The 19,474-nt window shown below is 44.0% G+C and overlaps 1 protein-coding gene across 8 annotated transcripts in view; it reads left to right on the top strand.

The window, feature by feature from the left end:
- LOC147600256 (uncharacterized) overlaps window positions 1-19,474 on the top strand; it is a 43,027-nt gene that overhangs the window by 8,244 nt on the left and 15,309 nt on the right. For 4 of the 8 annotated variants that reach the window (XM_086750403.1, XM_086750397.1, XM_086750402.1 and 1 more), the window contains exons 4-11: window positions 6,450-6,771; window positions 7,076-7,247; window positions 9,566-9,652; window positions 12,730-12,804; window positions 15,382-15,517; window positions 16,550-16,765; window positions 18,256-18,544; window positions 19,126-19,246. In XM_086750403.1, coding sequence (XP_086606529.1) covers window positions 18,540-18,544; window positions 19,126-19,246 — 126 coding nt within the window. In that variant the 5' untranslated portion in view covers window positions 6,450-6,771; window positions 7,076-7,247; window positions 9,566-9,652; ... (2 more) ...; window positions 16,550-16,765; window positions 18,256-18,539. Of the gene's footprint in view, window positions 1-5,272; window positions 6,772-7,075; window positions 7,248-9,565; window positions 9,653-12,729; window positions 12,805-15,381; window positions 15,518-16,549; window positions 16,766-18,255; window positions 18,545-19,125; window positions 19,247-19,474 lie in introns of those variants that run through there. The other 4 variants (XR_015258862.1, XM_086750400.1, XM_086750399.1 and 1 more) reach the window with 3 other exon arrangements.

The raw sequence follows: 19,474 nt of genomic DNA, 5'->3' as shown, positions 1-19,474 counted from the left end.
AGGAAAAACATTACAAGAGAGTCATGGATGGGGAGGGAGCGGATTTAATCTGTTGTCTTGTTCAAAGTTCTGCCTGTTCCCTCAGCAACCCTCAGTTGGATGATGTCAAGTTGACTGCAAGGACCTGACACTGTGAGACATCTTAGGGGCAGCCAGATCCTGCAGCCTGTCCGTTCACACTGTAAGAAGAGATGTTGCTGTAAAAGAAAACGATGCCCAGCTTGAGGAAACAGAGGGAGATCTGGCCTTGCAGGAGACATAAAACCATGTTGAGTAGAAAAAGACTGAACAGTGGGTTATAGTGTGGTTCTGGGAATGCAGTTGACTTCTAGAAACAAGACCAAGCTTGGCTGCATTCAGAGCAACCTAGTTTTATGCAGAGATTTTACTCCTCTGGGTTAGCGTAGGGAAATGTCGTTTGCTCAGATTCTCCCTGTTCCTGTACAGGGAAGGAAGAATTTATTATATACTTTGTGGGATTCAGATCAGCGGAGTTAATATCCAGTCTTTCTGGAATTCTTTGGAGAGCAGCGTCACATGCTTGCCTTGTTCAGAATTAGTGTGTTGAAGACTTGTTTTTCTTGAGAAATGGGAAAGGATTGTGTTCTGGGATCTGCACGCTCACATGGCTTTTACTTCCATTTTGGAAGATTCCTTAATTACTTGGAGATTTTGTTGTCACTCTGTTGATGGAAACCCGCCATTTTTTTTGTTCTCGTAAACTTAAAAGTCTTTCAGTTTCTCTGAAGTGAAGATAATTCCCCACAATGTAGTGCAGGTGCCAAGTGGATGCTTGAGAGGTTTGAAACAGTTTTTGTGAAGAACTGATTCGCAGAGCGTTAGGGATTTCATTCCTAGGCATGCTGCAAAATAGAAGTGTTCATTTCTTCTGTATTGTTAGCTGAAGCTGGAAATTCTCTGCAATGATAGCAAAAAGTCAGTAGGATATTTCAACTGAGCTAATGTCTGGAGGAGGAATGGAAGTCTCTTCCTTTGCTGTCTTAGATCCGTGTTTGTTTTAAATCTTTTTGGCCTCAGCGAAAGGCTGAAAAAGAACAATGTGTTTCTGTAGTTTCCTAGCACTGTCTCGCCTTGAGGGCAAGAGGTCTCTCTTTAAAAACCATTTCCCGTTCAGTTTATCTCTTCAGGGTTTCATCCGGTTCCCACTGTAGTCAGTTGCAAGTCTTCTGACTGAAATGCGAGTTGATTTGGCTCAAGATATGTGATTTTTAACACTGTGGAGGAGATCGGTAGAACAAACTAATTAACACTTCAAGACAAGGGCTCTGTGGGCTCTGCTGCAGCAAGTAAAATGTGGTGGTTTTGGTTTTTTTTCTTCCAGCTGCTGCAAAGATGAGCAGTAATATTCACTGTTGGCATTTTCTCTTCATTAGAAGTGACAGATGATCAGATTCTCGGTACTTGGTTTAATCCACAGGGAAATTAGTAATTTCCCTGCTTTTTTTTTTTTTTTTAAACAAGTGACTTCTCTGCTTTATTTTCTTCAGGAAAAAAAAAAACATTTCAGGGTGAGTTGAATGGTCACCCCATGAGACACTGTTCCAGAGCTAACAAGCTAGGAAGGATGTGGGACTCTGGTCAAGCTGAGAGAGAAGTTTGGTTTGTTTTTTTTTTTTTTTTTTTCCCTTTTAGAAAATTCTTCCTGTAACTTGTACTCCAATTTTCAGGTCTTTGGTATCTGAAGAGCTTTTAACGAAGCCACAACTGATTCTTCACTAGAACATAACTCTGCAGCATTTGCAGAAATGTTCTTATAGTCTCAAGAAAAAGCCATTTAGAAAGAATTTCCAGTTTATTTTAGTTTTAGCTGCCCCTGAGGGGGAAAGTACACTGAAGTGATTAGTCTTTGTTACCCAGTTTCTTCCAACATCTTTGCAAATATCGACGAGATGTTCTGTGGCCTTGTCATTTTTCCTGTGGTTAAGAGTTCCCAGACTTTTGTAAGATGTGTCCCATTAGAAACATGGATCTTCTCCAGGCTCTTTTACAGTGATCTAGGCTATTATAAACAAAAGTCAAGAAACCTTAGCTCAAAGCTTTTTTTTTTTAATTAAAAAAAACCAAAACCAACAACACCAAAAACAGACTCTACGAAAAAACCACATCAACACAGTCAAGGTAAGTATAAGGGGCAGTGTCCTGATTTATTAATGGGTGGTAAACCAAATCCCGTCCTTCCTAGACAGGAATTAAGGAATATGTATTTTGCTATTTGGATACGTAGAACTGTGGTAAGGAACTTTTGCAGGCTCTGCTTGGAAGCTGCTGAGAAGTCTGCCTAAAGCATAGAAAACAGCAGAGGGAAATGAGGGAGGAAAAATGGGTATGGACGTGTTTAACCTTTTATTCCAATTTATCTCTTTATTTTTCAGTAGCTTTCATATGAGGGAGAAGGCGGTGCTGCTTTCCCCTTTGCCTCTGAATTTCATGTTGTCTTTAAGCACCTAGTACAGAACTGAAGTTCAGCTAAATAAGTAAATTTCCCAGATTCAGGCACAGAGAATATTAACTGGGTGAGGCTGAACTCCAGAACTACTGGCATATCCAGAGTCTGATCAATGTAACAGCACACCACGAGACCACGTTCTTCCCTCTCTTATCGTATCCAACACAGTGGCAAATGATGTTTTTCCCAGTAATAGCCTTCTTGGGAGGGGTGACTTTAAAAAAAATTAAAAAAAAAAAGAAAAAAAGAAAAAAGACACCTCTTGACTCCAAGAAAAGTCAGAGTTACGGGAGGTAAGCTAGGTTTTTTAGCTGTTTGTGTTTTCCTGTGTTTGATGGAGCTGGTATTAGCCCGTGCTACTGCAGCGTTGGTGGTGTCATGCATACGTTGGAGTGGTCAGACCAATAGTAGCAAAATCAGTCAGCCGGAGGAATAAGTGGGGAAATTGAGTCCTCATCACATTTAAAACACTGCAGTTTTAGTATTTTGACCTGGAAAATTGCTTGTTCAGTTCACTAAAGTTCATTAAATGTTGCAGAAAAAGGCAAAGAGATCAGAACTTGGAGGATGAGCTATGACACTGAGTAGTATATTCACAACTTAAGTGTGTGACTGGGGAAAGAAGAAGCAGAGGAGGCGGTAAGAACCCCCATATTTTAGAGCACTTCCACCACATTGCCCTCCTTTCCTGCTTTTTTGATGTGATATGGCACATTTTTGGGTGCCCAGTTGCTCTGGACCCTGTGGAAGGCTGCGTGTGGGATGATAGGTGAGAGGGATTTAGCCAAAAGATCTTGGGAAAGGCTCTCAGAATTTGAAAGAAGGCAAAACAATCTGGACCCAAAAATATCTTGGCAAGGTTATTAACTCAGCGATGGCTTGCGTTAAGCTTAAGACTTAGTTTAGAGCTCGTTCCTTTTATTATTATAATTTTTTTAGATCGTGAGGATCTTTGCAATTTTGCTACCCTCCCAGGTGCACATTGCGGACCAAATAAACCCTCGCAGTTTAGCAGCTCGGGGATGCTTTGCTGTGTTTGTGACACAGGAAGAAACATGAAGGGCAACCTTCTGTTTAAAACTGGATTGTGCTTGTGTTTGGGGAGAGAGAAGGCTGGCTGTAGCCTGCACGCTGAGTTTGATTACCTGTGGCATCCTTGTGTCTGTGTGGCTCAGTAGCACGCTGGGGAATGAGCTGTAATAGGTTATGGTGGACAGATTTTACCCAGTGTAAAACAGAATAGCTCTTTCTGCTATTTAGGAGCTGTGTTGACTCATGCCAGGAGGAGACCTTCCTCTAGTTTCCCCTGACTTGTCTCTAGAGATCATTTGTTTCTCTTACAGTGGTGCTTTATGCTGCGTGCACTGCGAGTAGAGAGCAGACTTCCTCTGACACATCTCTGCCTTGCGCCCCTCCTGCTCCTGGAGATTGCCACTGGCACAAACCCTGCCTTGAAGAGGTTAAAGGAATGGCCGTGCTGGATTCATTGCAGGATGGAGCTGGTAGGAAATGGAGTGGTGAGTGATGCCAAACCCATGATGCGTGTGCTCTTTCCATTGGGAACACTGAGTCATAAAACGAAGTAAAAAGCTGTTACATTTCTGCGTGATGAAAAAAAAAACCGGCCCCAGTCTAGCCTCTTCTGCACTCACAATCTCTGTCCAGTGAATGCTTTCCCTGTTATAGGTTATGAAACCTGGCTCCCCTTGGTAGGAATTCGGTTTATTTCAGCTGAAAAGAATTGGGCGTCACCTTGGATGGGCCTTCTCCCTCACCCCCAGTCAGGGCCAAGCACTGGTCTTGTGACTTTCTAAATACAAACCATGTTACTTGCTGTTATTTTAATTCAGCTGAGAAGAGCTTGACCGTGTCTCCGGTTGGTTGCGTTGTCAGCTGGTTGCTTTGCTGATCAGTTGTCCAGGTAGAAACCAGGGAAGGAAGCACTTCTAATAGCCGTGATTCCCACTTCTCATTCCTGTTTCAGGTGCAGAGCAAGAGTGTAAGATATCGACAGGAGAAGTCGAATTAGTCAAGGAAATTTAGGATAGGATGTGAGTAGTCTCACATTCTGTGTCCAGCACAAGTTGCACTAGTTAAGTGCCAGGTTTTACTGCATGATCCTGTACAAAATGATTTTGATGTGGTTTTGGGTCTGCAGCTTTCTTTCTCAATAGGTAAAGCTTGGGCAAAAAAAAAAAAATAATTGCAATTATGAATGGAGATAGGCAGTTACAGTTTATATTCCTGTGACCATAGATGAGCCATGATCTCAGATTATGTGAGATTTCTGCAAGTGCTGCTTTGTTGCCTGAAATGTGAGTCAAAGCACTGTAATTCAAGTTGTGTGACAGCTCAAACTGCCTGCATGCCTTTTGCATGTATTGTGAGCTACTGGAGATGAAATCTAGGTGATGTGAAGATGGCATTGCTGTTGGCAAGGGTGGTTCCTCCGAGCAATGTCTCCTGTGATGAGTGTGCTTCTGTTCTGCCCTGCAGAGGGATCTGTGAGCAAGATGAGTTGGTGACAATTGGATTTCTCTCCAGTGTCCTGCCTGGGCCACTAAACTCACTTCTAGCTAGCTTCTGTTGTGCTAGAACAGAAATTTTTGTTGGTTTGATTGAACTTGACTAACTTTAACCGGTATGCTTTTCATGTGCTCTAGGAATGCATCCTTGCTTTTCAGTTGAGCGTTCTGGATAAACCGCTAAAGTTATCAGTGCGTGTGAATTTCTGGAGGCAGGGTGGTTTCCTGCTCGCAAAGGGAACGGAGTTAAGAGCCAGGAGCTCTGTTTAAATCCCTTTGTTATTAGCGGAGCACGCTGTGGCCTTTGGTATTCCCCAATTCTGCTTTTTTATCCGTGAACTGGAGGTAATTATGGTACGTACCATTTGTGGGAAGGTGGAGGATTACTTGAGATGCGTGCAGCCTCTTTAAGAATGTAAAGTGGTACATCTGTTGAGTATTAATGGTTTGTTAAATTTATTGAGCGCTTTGGGACTGTCGAATGAAAGACCTTATATAAATGGCACTTAATTATTGTTATTACTAGAGAAGGGCTAGCACAAAAGCAGCAGTTATCTGGGAATCCATGAAACAAAGGTCTGGAGCATGCTGCCAACATCTGCTAGCACTTAAAACTTCGACCCACTTACAACATGAGGCACTCTTAACTTGGAGACGCACACGGAGGAGTAGTTTTGCAATCCCTGAGTTGTGGCAATCCTTCGGTCCGGCTGTTGGTGTGCTGAATGTATTCCGTACACCTTCCCCTTGTGGGAAGTGCTCTGCCCTGGTAGGATTGTCACAGGGATGATGTGATACTCCGCTCACAAGTCTGCTTTAAACATCACTGTTTTGCTCCTCGTGGAGTCGAACAGAAGTGTGCATGGATGTTTTTCACTCATGACCTCAAGCGTCCTCGCAAACATGGGCAGGACCGTACTGGAGAGCACAGAGCAAAGTTTTCCAAGGCAGGTGATGAAGCTTTCTATTTCTAGGAGACCTAAGAGCTCCTTCAGGCTGTTAGGTTTCAGCTCCTTCAGCTGTTTGACTCAGCAAAACCTTTTGTTTGTGGTTGGGAGGGAAGAGAAAGACAGATGCTAAAATCTGTAGGTTCTTCTTTGAGATCTTTCTTCTGACTTTAGCAGCTTAACTACAAATGGAGGCGAAAAATAGAAGCAATGAATAATTTAAGTACTTTTGACTCCTGTTTGGTCTTCCCTCCTCTTACAACATTTTTGTTGCTCTTTCCACCTTGCATAGATGTAGCTGAATGTTTCCTCCAGCATCTGCCCACCCATGAATCAATACCAGCCAGGGCTTGTGGTTGCTCAGCACACTTGCATTAGTAATATTTTGGCTGAGAGCAGTGCTTCAAACTGCTTGGTCTCACTGCTTCATGATCTGTTCTGTGCAGTTATTCATGTTTAATGGGATAATTCCCTCAATTAATAAGGAACTAATTTTTTTTTTCTTCCTAGTCTTGAATTCCCCTTAGGAACAATGAAAGCTGACTCCTGATACTTTAACTTTGATGTTGCCTTTGATACTTTTTTTTTCCGACAACCTCTTACATAAGTATTGTTGTTCCCCAGTGGTTTAGAAACCATAAGTCAGAACCTTAAAGACTGAGAAATTAAAACAAAATTCCTTTTTCTACATCTTCTGTTCCTAAATCTTTTAGAGCTCAAGTTGTCTACACGAAAGGAAAGTTCAGGCAGATGGGATGGCCCTGCTGTGCGTTCTGTGTGGAGCACATTGAACATCGCCCTTGCATGTGCGTTCCCTAGCAGGGGAGCCGAGGTGAGGACAAACGCCAGCGTGCTTGGGAAAGATCATTTCCAGTCTTACGCTGGGGGTATGAACAGCTACGGTAGCCCGTGATGTCAGGAAGAAATAAATCCTGTGCTGCTGCAGCTCAGTTTGCACTCTAATTTTCTAATGGCTGCGATCTCTCCGGGCCAGCTACTGCTGAATTTGTTCCTTGGGACCATTCAGCCTATCCATGTCAGGGATTTTATTTGGAACTGGAGAGAAAGCATGATTCTTCTGCGTTTTACGCCCTGTTGGATCAAGGGCTGGATGAATTTTCTGCCTTCCTTTGCAGTAGTTTCAGGAAATGTTGTTTTGTTCCTGGTGATGCTCCATCAGCGTTGCTCTGAGGAGACGCTCTGGCTGACACGCAGCTCAAGCCTTGGCGCTTGCTCCAGAAACCCTTCAGCCAAATGCCTCGCCACTGAGTTACTGCTCCCAAGCGCCAACTGTTTGCTCTTTGCAAGGTGGGGAGCTGCTGGGGAAGGGAAACGTTTTGTGAATCACAACTCCCACGCCTTTGCATACCCACAAATTCTCAGCCAAAATACTTTCACCCGTACTCACACCAGATACCACCTTGACTGAAAAATCTTTTCCATCCATCCTGTAGCCTGTTGTGCATATGAGGCTTCTCTGAAAAGACAGATGGCTGACCTGAAGCAATAAATATGTCTGTGCTGCCATCAGACATTTGATTTAGCTTAGTGACTTCTCTTCTGTTCTGTCAGCTGCCAGCACCAACACAGGGGTGACAGCAGAAAGGGGACAGCGTTGCCTGTCAGTTTGGCTGTAGTAATATCTTGCAGCTTGAAAAGAAGCAGTATCAGTTTTTTAAGTGAGCGCTTTGAGAAGTTTTCTCACCTCTCCTAACTTTCAGCAGAACTTTGCTAATCTCTCATCGGATGTATATTTGATAGTAAGCAAGAAAGAATATTTCCTCTGGGTCTTTAGCTATGTAGTGACAGGGATTTGTTGCAGTATGGCCTATTTTAAGCACCTTAAAGCCTATGCTGACAGGCATAAGACACTCTAAAATGGCTTGATTTTAAGATTCATGTGTGTTGATGCCAGACAGGACCCATTCAATCTTTTCTCTGAATTCTTAGACGCTAGAAAGATCATACTCTGAGAAACAGATTGTATTGTGTCTGTGCTGCTGATGTGAGTGGTTAAAATTCAAGTTTCTTAAAGATAAGACAGGTCTGAGAGGAAAGTGCTTCCTGGATGACTATCGGCAGTGAGATTATAGCATGCAGTAAGCAAGTCAGCTGCTTCTGTGGCCCCTGGGGAAGTGAAGGGGATGAGGTGGGTACCACTGAGATCTGAGGGAGCAGTACAAGATCCAGGGTAGAGGCAACATGTATGGAGTCCCACAGTCTGGAGCCACCAAGCCTGAAGCTCCAAAGGTGGATCTGAACCCTTTCTGCTGGGCCAGACATGAAGCATCTTCTGGTACGGGGTCCATGTCAGAACATGGCACTGGTCTGAATCTGTGGTATTTTGTGGGATGGAAGCTCTGCCTCAGAAAATAGGGACCATCAAGTCCCATATTTTCTCTCTGTAACTATTTGAGCTCACTGTGTAGAGAAAAGGCAGGTAGTCATGGTGTTACTGGCACAGAGCATTTGAAGGACCTAGGTGTGAGTGTCAGGTAACACCTGAAGCTCTTGTGGTCTTACATTAGTAGAGCATGGAAAGGAAAACACTGTGGGTATTTTGCTGGTGTGAAGTGGTGGGAAAAAAAGATGTTGTTGCAACATTAATCATGAAGGTATGAGTCTTGATAGCCCTTTCTACCGTACGTAGAGCTGGTAAGAGTGATGTTCTTGCCACAGTCCTCTTCTTTATTTTCCTGTATCTGTGAAATGAGATGGTCTACTTGTTCATCTTATTAGATGTAATGGATATCTGTCCTGTGCTTTGAGTTGGTATTTGGATACCCAGTGAAATGGATGGGCATTAACTAGCCAAATCCCACTAGGTGTATCCAGTCCTCAAAGAGGGCTGGATCTGCTAAATAAAATAAATATTGCTCAAATATGAATAGAGCCACTTCAGTTGGGCTGATGATGTTCAAGGCTGGTAGAAGTGACTGCAGCTGGCTCATGCTTTGAGGAGGCAATGCCAGGCAGGAGTTTGTCACTAAGTAAGTGGCTGATACTCTTCCCTCCACCCTGCTCCCCTCCCTCAAGCTAAAGCTTTCCATGGAAATTTTAGCTGTGTTGGCTCTGGCAGAGGCTTCAGGCTTAGAAACGTCTTTGCACTTCTGCTCGCGTTCAGGTCTTTAATAAAACACAGCAGTGAGCCAACCACTGTGAGCTTGCTGGTTAGTATGGCCTTCCAGTGATTGATGGATAAAAAGTTTGCCTTGGCCCCCAAGATGGTGGTTATTATTTTCTTTGTGGTCATGCCTAATAGTCTCCAGGGCGTTCAGGTTTCAGAAAGGGGGTGACTCAGCTATATCAACATCTGAACTGCCTTCCAACCTTGTCTGTCTCTTCATTAACCATGTCAAGAGCTTGAGCAAACCGGGAGTGGAGCTCAGTGCCTGTGGTTAGCTGGGTTGAATCTTGGCCACAGTGAGAGGCAACAGCTTCTCCCTAACTTGACGGTAACCCATTGACAAGTTTGGCTGGTGCTAAGGATTAGGAACCTTTGTTTTGGAAAGAAATTCAACGTTAGGAAACAGAGTCAAGATTGTTCAGGGCTGATATGTGGAGAACTTCAGGATGTGGTTCTGACTCTTTCTCGACCACAGACTAACATTTTATTTTACTCCCAGCTTTGCTGAATAGGATGGGCTGCTCAGGCTTTCAAGAGTTGGTTCAGCCAGCAACAGATTTCAAGAATCTGCAGAAGTTCACACCAGGTATCTGTGTCAGAGCCAGAAATAAATCCCGTGTCTCCAGAGGCTTGGTTGTCGTCACTGTAAGGCAGTTCTCAAGGTGTTTTTTTTTTTTCCTTGTGTTGTATGAAAAGAAGGCTGGACTAGAGTGTCTGCCTTGACAGAATTTTTTCTTTTGCAAGAAATAAGAGGAGATTAATTCCTTCCAGTGGTGATGAGAATTGCTGCTGTGTTAAAGGCCATAAATTACAAGCGATCAGGCTGAACATTATGTACAGATCAGAAATGTCGCTTTGCCCAAGAATGAAAGATGCAGGAAAAACAGAGTCGTGGCCTTGGCAGCAGCCCGGAACGTACAGCAAGTACTCGTGTTGGGTGTGGGATGTAATGCCATTACTTATTACCATGGCAGGAAAAGCTTTGAGTCTGGTTTGCAGCCGTTGCTGGAGGCTTCCTGGGAGCAGATAATTCGACAAGGCCATGGGGGAATGCTGCGGGATTTCTCTAAAGCAAGCCAGCTGCTCGTTAGCCGTTGCCTCCAGTCTCTAAACCCCCAAGCTGAATGTGCTTCACTGCTCCAGGTGAAGTCATGCACTTGAATTAGAAAGCAGGAGGCACTCTGGTTTTGTTTTTGGTTTGGTTTTCTTATCTTTTTTTTTTATCTGGGAGGCAGAGGTACAAAAGGCAGAGGTACAAAACACACCTAGTACAATTTTTTTTTCCCTCTTCGCTGTGTCTAGTTGGGGAGGAGTTTTTTTTAATAGGAATTTAAAAAGATGAGCTGTCATTCTTTTTTCCATTTGGAATCTGAGGGGGTAGAAATCACGTCTCTAATAAAAAAAAAGAGAAAAGTATGTTATTGGACCTGTTGAGGACATGAAGAATTTCTTACATTTCAGTTCAGCTTTAACAGCTGAGCTTGGGGAGAAAAAAATCTGTAGAAGAAAGAAACATTGTTTTAAATGAAGCCATTTCAGGCTCTAAACTTGGAACTTTTTCTCTGAAAAATGTTACAGTGAAACATCTTGAGAAATTTGAAACTCAAGACTCATCTGGAATAATGCTTTCCTAGGAATAATTTCATTTTAATGAGGTCTCTGTTTGCTCCAATGCTTCAGTGAAATATTCCTAAATAACACTTACGCCCCTAAGAAAAGTCTCCTCCCGGCATTCAAACCAACTGTTATTCAAAGGAGGTTTTCGATGAAGGGAGAAGATATGTCAAGGTGTGTTTGCATGAGGGAGCACTTAAAGTTCAAAACCAGTCGCTCTGATCAGCTGGGTGGTACTATGCTCCAGACTGCAGAGACCAGCATCCCGAAGGCTCAGGGCTTTGGTTTTTCTTCCTTCTGTTTTTAAATGTGAAAAATTTAAAAATTTCCTTCTGTTTTTAAATGCTGAGATGCATCCCTCTTGGTTTCACTTGCCAGCGGTTTTCAGCTGACATCTGTTGCACAAAGGCAACACCAAGTAGGAACTGTATTAACCAGCTCATTTCTTCTCTGATTTTCCAATTTTATCCTATTCTGTTCCTCTGTCTGCCGTTTGATGTGAAACACTTTCAGTAGAAGCATACTGGGAGTTTGCTTTCACTTGCCATTAGTTGAAGACGATATAAGACCATAGGCATGCAGGCAGAGAGAGTGGGACTCTGAAACTGGTGAGTAAGGAAGCCCAGGCTGTGGTGTATCTGTCATTGTAATTGAAAAGTCTGCTCTCTACAGAGGCCAAATTAGCTCTGGAGTTAAGATATCCAGATATCCAGTTTGCTGCTGCCATGAGCAGTGTGTGTGCTGTCTCCTTGTGAAGTTACCTTGGATGCCCTGCCTTTCCATGTCCTTAAGATGGACCATGACTACGCTTTGGCTTTCAGCAGTGCTTTCACAGGCTCTTTGCAGTTCAGACCAAGCCTAATTTGCGTTAGGCGTCACAGGCTGCAGTCAAACACAAGTGGGGATAATGCCAAGCAATTATTGTCACATCCCTGGACTGCACTAGAAGTCACTCCTGCTCTGCACTGAGGCTGTTCCAGTAACTAACTGGCAGTTAGTAAAGAAATATGTCACCATTAAAGATGCCACTAAGCCTTGCCTGTTTGTCTGCTGGTGGAGACATTCCTCGTCTGGCTTCCTGGGAATCAGAGGGAGTAAAAGCTACTTGCCAGGCCTCCTACTCAACTTTTTTCTGAGAATATTAATCTGGGGTGCTGACGCTGTTCTCCAGAAGCCTCTTAGGTAGCAAAGCCAAGAGAACAGGAGAGACTTCAGGACCTGGTCCAAAGTCCTACAGCTTCCAACCTTGTTTGCACCATGGAGTTTCCACTGTGGCTTTGCAAGAGACCCAGAGAGTCCAAAGACCAAACTGGCTCGTAGAGAAGATGCCGTTCACCAGTTTCGGTGCGTTGCACTGAGCTCGGCGGGATCCAGGTAGAAAGGCACACTTTTCCTCTCTGTCCAAACCGTGATACGATGCAAGGAGCTTCAGGTGTAATTCCCAGAAGCGCTGTGTGCCATTCTTTTTTCTAGTAAAATCAGCTCTGTTTATCTGCCTCTGGAAGAGGTGCTGTCGTATTTACTTCCCAGTATGAATTCAGAGTTGTGTTATTACTTAGGAGAGTGGATAAGGATGCAGACCTGAATGGATAGAAAGGTCTTAGGTTTGAATCCAGCACTTAAGAGGGTGACACATTTTCCAAGGTGATTCCAGGAAAATTAGAGTAGGTACTTTGCAAAATGGGTGACTTAATCTTTTGGGGGATTTTTCTGTGCCTTGGTGAGCTACCATGCTCACAGAAGTACTGTTACTTTAAAGATTGATGCCCTCCGTTCCTTTTTATGCACCGAACAGAACGCTAGAGCCTCACCACATGCCTTGCTTTCATTAGGTTTGCTTCAAACAGCAGACAGGCACACATGCTCTGAAGAATTATGGGCTGTCGCTGCCAAGGATGCCATCAAATGACTGAGCGAAAGGGAACACTTACAAACAAATAAAACCTGTTATTAAGGGAATTATTAATGAAAGGCCTTCGAACAAAATAACGCCCTCCTCCTCAAAATATTTGAGGTTTGTTTTTTTATAAGCTTTTTTTTTCTTTTTAGTAAGCTTCGTGGGAAGATGAATGCCACGCAGTTCCTCCAAAAGAAGTGACTGGAGAAGCAGTCAGCATCATCTGGGTCAGTTCTTTGAGGCCTGGAGGTTTCGCAACAGCTCGTGTCATGTGTCTGTCCACCCCCTGCCATTTTGCACAGATGTAGTGAACTTCACAGTCTGCTCTAATTAACGTCAGGCCTGGTGAGGAGCTGCGGAGTGGGAATTCAGGAGTAGGGGGGGATGGAGGAGAAGAATTCACGCTGTTGTTGTTTGGTTTTGGTTAGCTAGGGAAAATGTTTGCAGGGCTGGAAAATACCACCAGGCACTTCGGGTTTCATTTAGCAAATGGGGGTGAGTAGCTGGGAGACAGGGGAACTGGGCTGGTTTCCTGGTTTTCAGATCTCATAGACAAGAGTTTGTCCATCGTGTCGTCTTTGCTTGCCCTGCTGTACCGAGCACTGAGCTGACAAGGTGAGAACACCCAGTCTGAGTGCCCAAGAGAGCTCTTCATGCTCAGTGCCTATATATCAGTGCCTGAGGAGCTGATGTTCTCTCTTTTGTGCCATTTTTCTAGTGGAAAGAGCTGGGAGGACACCTCTCTTAAATCACTGGAGATCTTGCTTCCTGTGAGAACCAGGTCTTGACTCGAAGATGACTACGCAGGTGAGAAATGCCAACAAAAGAGAGGAGGAAAGAGAAGCCCTGAGAAAGAAGCTGATTTCTGCCTAAGTCCTTTCGTTGGGCAAGTGGCAACGTGGAGAAGGGAGCCCACATCTCCTGAGAGTCTGTCTGGCTTTACGTTTGCTTGGCCTGCTGCTCACAGCCTGAGTTCCAGGCTGACTCTCCGCCCCTCATCCCTGTTGCAGTACTCCATTCCCAGTGTGCAGGTGTTGTTGCTGAGAAAAAGGACGGGTCTTGCTGTGAGATTCTGACTGTTCAAGGGTGAAGTGATGCTCCCCTGTGCTGCTGAGCTGTAGGCAGGGCGAGGGAAGCGTGTTTCTGAGCTGGAGCCTGACTGGAGCTTTGCTGGGAAACTCAGAGCAATTTGGCAGATGCTTGAGGGCTGGAAGAGGTATCCAAAGGAGGAAGGCAGGAGTTGATCGGTGTGGAGAAGAGGCAGGGCAGGGCCGAAGTATCTGGGATGGCGGAGCCTGTATTCTGTCAAGGGTCCTAGCCTGCTTGTGCAGCAAAGGGAGTCAGGGTATGGCTTCTGCTCTGACTCTGGTCATGAGCTCAGACAGCTGGTAGAAAATGGATTATGTAGAAGCATCATCTTTGGATTTGGAAGCAGTAAAAGGCTTGGCTTCTTCCACAGCAAATGTTTCTGGGAATAGGGATGGAAAAAAATTTAGCTGGATTAGGAGCGTGCAGCTGGGAGCGGGGACCCTGCCAGTTCCTCCATCCTTGCTGTCACTGCAAAGAGAAGCAAGGGAATGTGTTTAAAGGGATTTCAAACGATGCAATTGCATCTTTTCTGAGCTTTGGGAGGCAGAGGCCATGCTGGTGTCTCTTATTTGCATCTGATGCATATTGCCCCTGAGGGCCACATGCTGCTTGTTCTCTGCTTGTGCAATCCAGCTGCAGTTTACTCCAGGGGAAAACCTGGGGTCAAGGGAAACCAAGGAGCTGAGCTGCTGCTCTGGGTGAAGCACCTGTCTTGCTGCCAGTGTGGCACTGGGCAGCTTAGTGGGAACCTGTGAAGGGGAGTAAAGAGGATTTAGAATCCTGGAATAGTTTGGGTGGGAAGGGACCTTTCAGGCCCATCCAGTCCAACCCCCCTGCAAGGAGCAGAGACATCTCCAACCAGATCAGGTTGCTCAGAGCCCCGGCCAACCTGGCCTTGAACGTTTCCAGGGATGGGGCATCCACCGCCTCTCTGGGCAACCTGTATGCTCCTATGCACATGGTTAAACCCCCTCCCATGGAAAAGAGGATCTCCAGGAAGATATCAGAGCAAGGAGTATGTAAGCATCTTCACCTGGTAGGGCTTTTGAGTGGCACAGAGTGGAGATAGGTGTCTCAGTGGTCTGATGGTGGAAGATGTGGACAGAGAGATCTGTGAGTAACTAACTTGTTATTTGGAAATTGTTTCGTGGTTGCTTGCTCTTGAGATGATTCTGTTGGCTTAACTGGAGTGACTGCTGTTATCTCTACTGAGCAGGAGGGAAGAATCGTCAGCGCAGCCTGAATCCTCTGAGTGAGGAGGAGCAGCAATACTACAACAAACGTCTTTCCCTTTTCTCTTCGTAGTGTAAGATGATCAGGGCAGCTGTGCTTTACAGCTTCTGGTCTAAACCTACACCACATTTATTTTGAAAGCTTTCCTGTGTCAAATGCTTGTGGTCCCGTCTGTGAAAGTGTGCTTCCTGTGGTCCTTCCTCGTAATGTTCCTCTGCTACTTCTTTCCTTGGTGGTTGATACTCTCCATTTTTGCTTTTGGGTTTGCTTTTGCTCTCTGCTCTCCCCTTTCTACATTGCCTGCATTTGTTTGAACCTCTCCCGGCTCTTTATATGACTGATGTCTGTGCAGCACACAACTTCACGTATGACGTTGACGAGGTCAACTGAGGGCCGTATGCCTGCAGAGCTGTGTGCTGAGGCTTTTTGTAAGGCCATAGAGAAAACATTGCACTCAGATTTTTTTTTTATTTCTCCTTCAGGTTCAACCTGGCCGCTGTTTGTTCCAGTCTGCACGTGAAGAAAAGCTCTCCGTGTCAGTGGGCGCGTACAGCGACTCTCAAACAGATTTGAGTTGGTACACAGGAGCTCTGTGGGATCCTCTTGCGTTTGGGCCAGGTAACGCTGCGGAGTGTTGAAGTTACTCTGCGTGAGGAAGGAGGCATAGTATGAAGTAACTATGCCGTTAAAAGTTGAGTGATAGACATATCCATAGGGATACACAGCTTCATATCATAGTTAGATGTGCAAAAGGGGAGAAGTACTGATGAGGAATGTAGGATTTGGTTTATTTTTTTCCCCAGATACGTTTTTTTTTTGAGAACTCTTCTTTGAAACCCTTTAGAATTAATAAATAAAAACAAACAAAAAAAAAGTTAATTGAATTTCTTTTTTTTTGGTTGCATCTAATTGATCATCTGGCTGCTATGAAGAGAAATCAGTCTTAATGTAAAATTATCTGTTTGGGTCAGAATAAACATTTTTTCCACTGGGGTAAAGACAGATGGAACTTCTTGACCCATTCCTCTAGTAGTGTCTCCCGACTGCGTGTCGTTAGTTGGGAAGAATAAGCTGCTTTAAAGCTTCAGGTTATTAAAAACATCTGCTTTCCCATGTATCCTGAAACACTGCAGGATTTGAAAATGGAGAACATGCATCATGCTCGTCCTAGCCACCATAAAACATCGGCTCCACAGTTTAAATTGTGGGATTTTAATGATGGTGTGGATGTATTATTCTGTCCTGTGTAATGCACTGTTGGTTATGGTGATGTGATCTCTTTTCCTTGGTTGGAACTGGGCCAGCTGACCATAGCTGCAGTGTGTAGCCAAACATCAAATGCATCTGAATAAGCAAAGCAATCACTTCCAGACTAAACACGTTGCAAATCTGTTTAAAATATTGAATGAGCTTCATCACTGGGAGATGTTTTGTCTTTTCAAGCTACGTTGATGTGTCGCTGCTGATGCCAGTCTCTTTTTCTCAGTTTTAGATCTAAAAGCACAGAGTCCTCTGAACCCCACTGAAATCTTCCTTTGACTGTGGGAGCTCCTGGCTGAGGGCCAATCTCCGTCTTGCGCCTGAGCATCTCCAAGGTCTTCAGTGGCCCCTGTGGAGCAAAAAGTTGTAACAGTTCTCCTTGTCTTTCAGATGGGGAAAACCAGATGGTGAAAAGACAATAATCCTCATCACTTTAGCTTGGAATGAGTTGGAGGAGGCTGGTGACAGCGCTGGAGGAAAGCAGAAATTTGGCACTTGTTGAGTTCACTGCAAGACCCTTCCTTGTTTAGCAGAACTTCTTGCTGGTGGTCAGGGAGAAAGGGAAGCAAAGATGTTTCAGATCTCGACTGTGTTGGATGAGCGCAGGTAGAGCTCATGGATGTGTGGGACTTCTATATACGCTTTCAAGGTTATGATTTTTTACGCTTTTTTTATGTTTTGGTGTTTAGACCTGACAGCACGCTTTTCACTTGTTCTTGCTTTCTTTGCCTGTATTTAATTCTCCAGAGCACTGAGGTAGGAGTGTCTACATGTATATTGTGTTTTGGAGACAGAGCAGCGAGGGCTTCAGGTGAAGGGTATGAATTCAACACCCGTTCAGGTGCTGATGGGATCATGTCTGGCACCCAAGGCAGTGAGGATGTCCAGAATCTCTTCTAAGCGGTCCCACAGCAAGAGGGCGGCAGTGCCACCCTGGCGCTGGCCAGGAGATGTGATGCTCGGCTAAAGCTCTGCCCATGTTACGGAACAGGGATACAACAACGGCCCTCCTGCTTACATTTATGCTCTTTTGCTAATTTGGCTGTCGTCTTGCTGCCTACACTTCTGTGGTTGTGGAAAGAGTTTATAATGCCTCTGTGGTCCTTCGAGATTCTCTGGCTCCTGGTTTCTCTGGAGTGAAGGGTGCTATTAAATTTAGCCTCCCACCAAATTCCAGTGACTAATCCCATGCAGACCATACTCCGAAACCAGCCATGACTCAGACACCAAGGACCCTCTGAGTAATGCTGCGGGAAGAGCCAACGTGCTTCTTCCCTGGCCTTGCCCAGGCAATGGGAATGCTGAATAAGAGCACAAGGCTGGTTCCTGAGCCAAAAAAAAAAAAAAGAAAAAAAAGCATTCCTGCAGTCACTAGGTGTTGTCCAGTGTTAATGCTAAGCTTTCACATGGCCGCAGCTGAAGCACGGTGGAGGAGCTGGGGGCTGTGAAGGTCTGAGGCAGAGTCTGGCAAGGTGTCAGGAGAAGTCCCCACGGTGAAGCTTTCCTTAAGTTAAACGAGAGGTTTAAACACGTACCTCCGGGCAGACAGGTTGTCTTGGGCCCAGCGTCAGTATTTAAGGTTAGGCCTAAGTTTAAGCATCCTGCTGGAGTAATGGTTTGGATGAGGGTTAAAGGACGAGTTCCTGATTGAGCAGGTTCCCACCTGGAGATACAGTTTTCTTCTTAGACTTCTTAAGTTCTTTACAACTGAACCCTGCCTTACCTTTTAAAAATAATTTATCTTGAATAGCAATTGATCATTTCAGCCTACTCCTGTAATATTTGTGCTTGCTGCAATTATTTCTGTGCGCTCAAAAGTGTCTTGTCTTTTTTCTCTGATTGTACCTGAATAGTAAAGGATGCATTGAAGTGAATGCTGCATGGCACGTTCTTTAAAAATCATTTGAATACAAGAATGAAGATGGAGAGTTTGTGGCAAGCTGCTCAACAAATGAGCTGAAAGCAGTTAGCTTCCCAAAGCAACCACAGCCATTAAAAACTCCTTAAGGTTTCTGGCTTTTCTGAACACTTATTGGTATGCTTAGTTAGAAAAATACTTTATCTACTGAGAAATGTCTATTCTATGTTTTTTTCAGAGCCTAAAGTTTTGAAACTTAAACCAAAAAAAAGCCTCTCTTTATCTTCCAAGAACAAGCAAGATTTTTCTTAGAGAAGCTGCTTCCCTCCAAGTTTTTATTTTGTGAAGAACAAGGCATTCAGAACTGAGGCTGCATACATAGTTTTGTCATGTTTATGAAGTCATGAGAGCATCTGGATACAGTATGGAAACCCTCAGCAGAAAACTTTTTGAAGTCTCTTTTTAATATAATCATCCGGGCTTATTCCACTAAGCTGTGTATTTATTGGGTTTGGATGGAAGATGAGGTAAGAATCCAACTGGGACTGTTGAATTGAAGTATTTTGTTAAGATAGCATTGCTTTAGGGGGTGTTAAATTGTGAACATTAATTGTATGCGCTTTTTGGTACCTGATTACTACTTCTCCAATTAATTCGCGACCGTTGTGCGTATCAAACGGGTCAGCTAGAGAACACTGGCTGCTCACTGTGTGCTTAAAACAAACAAAAAAAAAATGGCATGCCATTTTTCCTTTAAGTATCAGGGAGCAAAGAAACAGAGTAAACTCTGTGCGTGGCCCTGCGTTTGGGACACATCACTCGTGCTTGACTTTATTGGCATCAGTTCCTTAATTACCAAGTGGGAATATGTTGTAAAATGAAATACAAAGTTTTTTTTCTGTTTAATTTTTTCAGAAACTTAAAAATTTTCTAGCATTCCCAAATACCCTCATCTTTTAAACCCTCCTTTATCTTATTATAGCCTTCAACTTCAGAAAAATCACAGCCCCTTGAGAGTTCAATTAAAGAAAAACTCCTCTTCTGCTATAAAATTATCAATAATGTTTTAACTGTTCTTTTTAGTCTGATATAATACTCTTACTTGCAGATGTGATGATACTCACTCTGAGAAAAATAGCTGTGTTAGATGGACCCAAGTGTGCACCTTGCCCAGCATTGTATCTACAGCTGTGGCCATGAGTGGATGCCTGAGAAAGATGAATCTCAAGGTTGGTATGTGTGGTATTTCCCTCTTACGCTCTCCTGCCCTTCAATTTTTAACCCAGGAACTCCTTGAGTCTTTCTATCTCCAGGTTCTTACATGCTTTTTTACTGCTATGTCTCTGCCTTAAAATTTTTCAGGTATCACAGACACCCTTAGGAAAATGTATATTTCCAGGCTGAGCAGAAGAGTTTAATTCAGCTTCTGATTAGAACCATAGAATCACAGCATGGTT

Source organism: Chlamydotis macqueenii, chromosome 6, assembly GCF_036417535.1.
Source record: "Chlamydotis macqueenii isolate bChlMac1 chromosome 6, bChlMac1.mat, whole genome shotgun sequence".
Taxonomy (NCBI): Eukaryota; Metazoa; Chordata; class Aves; order Otidiformes; family Otididae; genus Chlamydotis; species Chlamydotis macqueenii.
The sequence above is the reverse complement of the archived record's forward strand: the minus strand, read 5'-3'. Positions and strand labels throughout refer to the sequence as shown.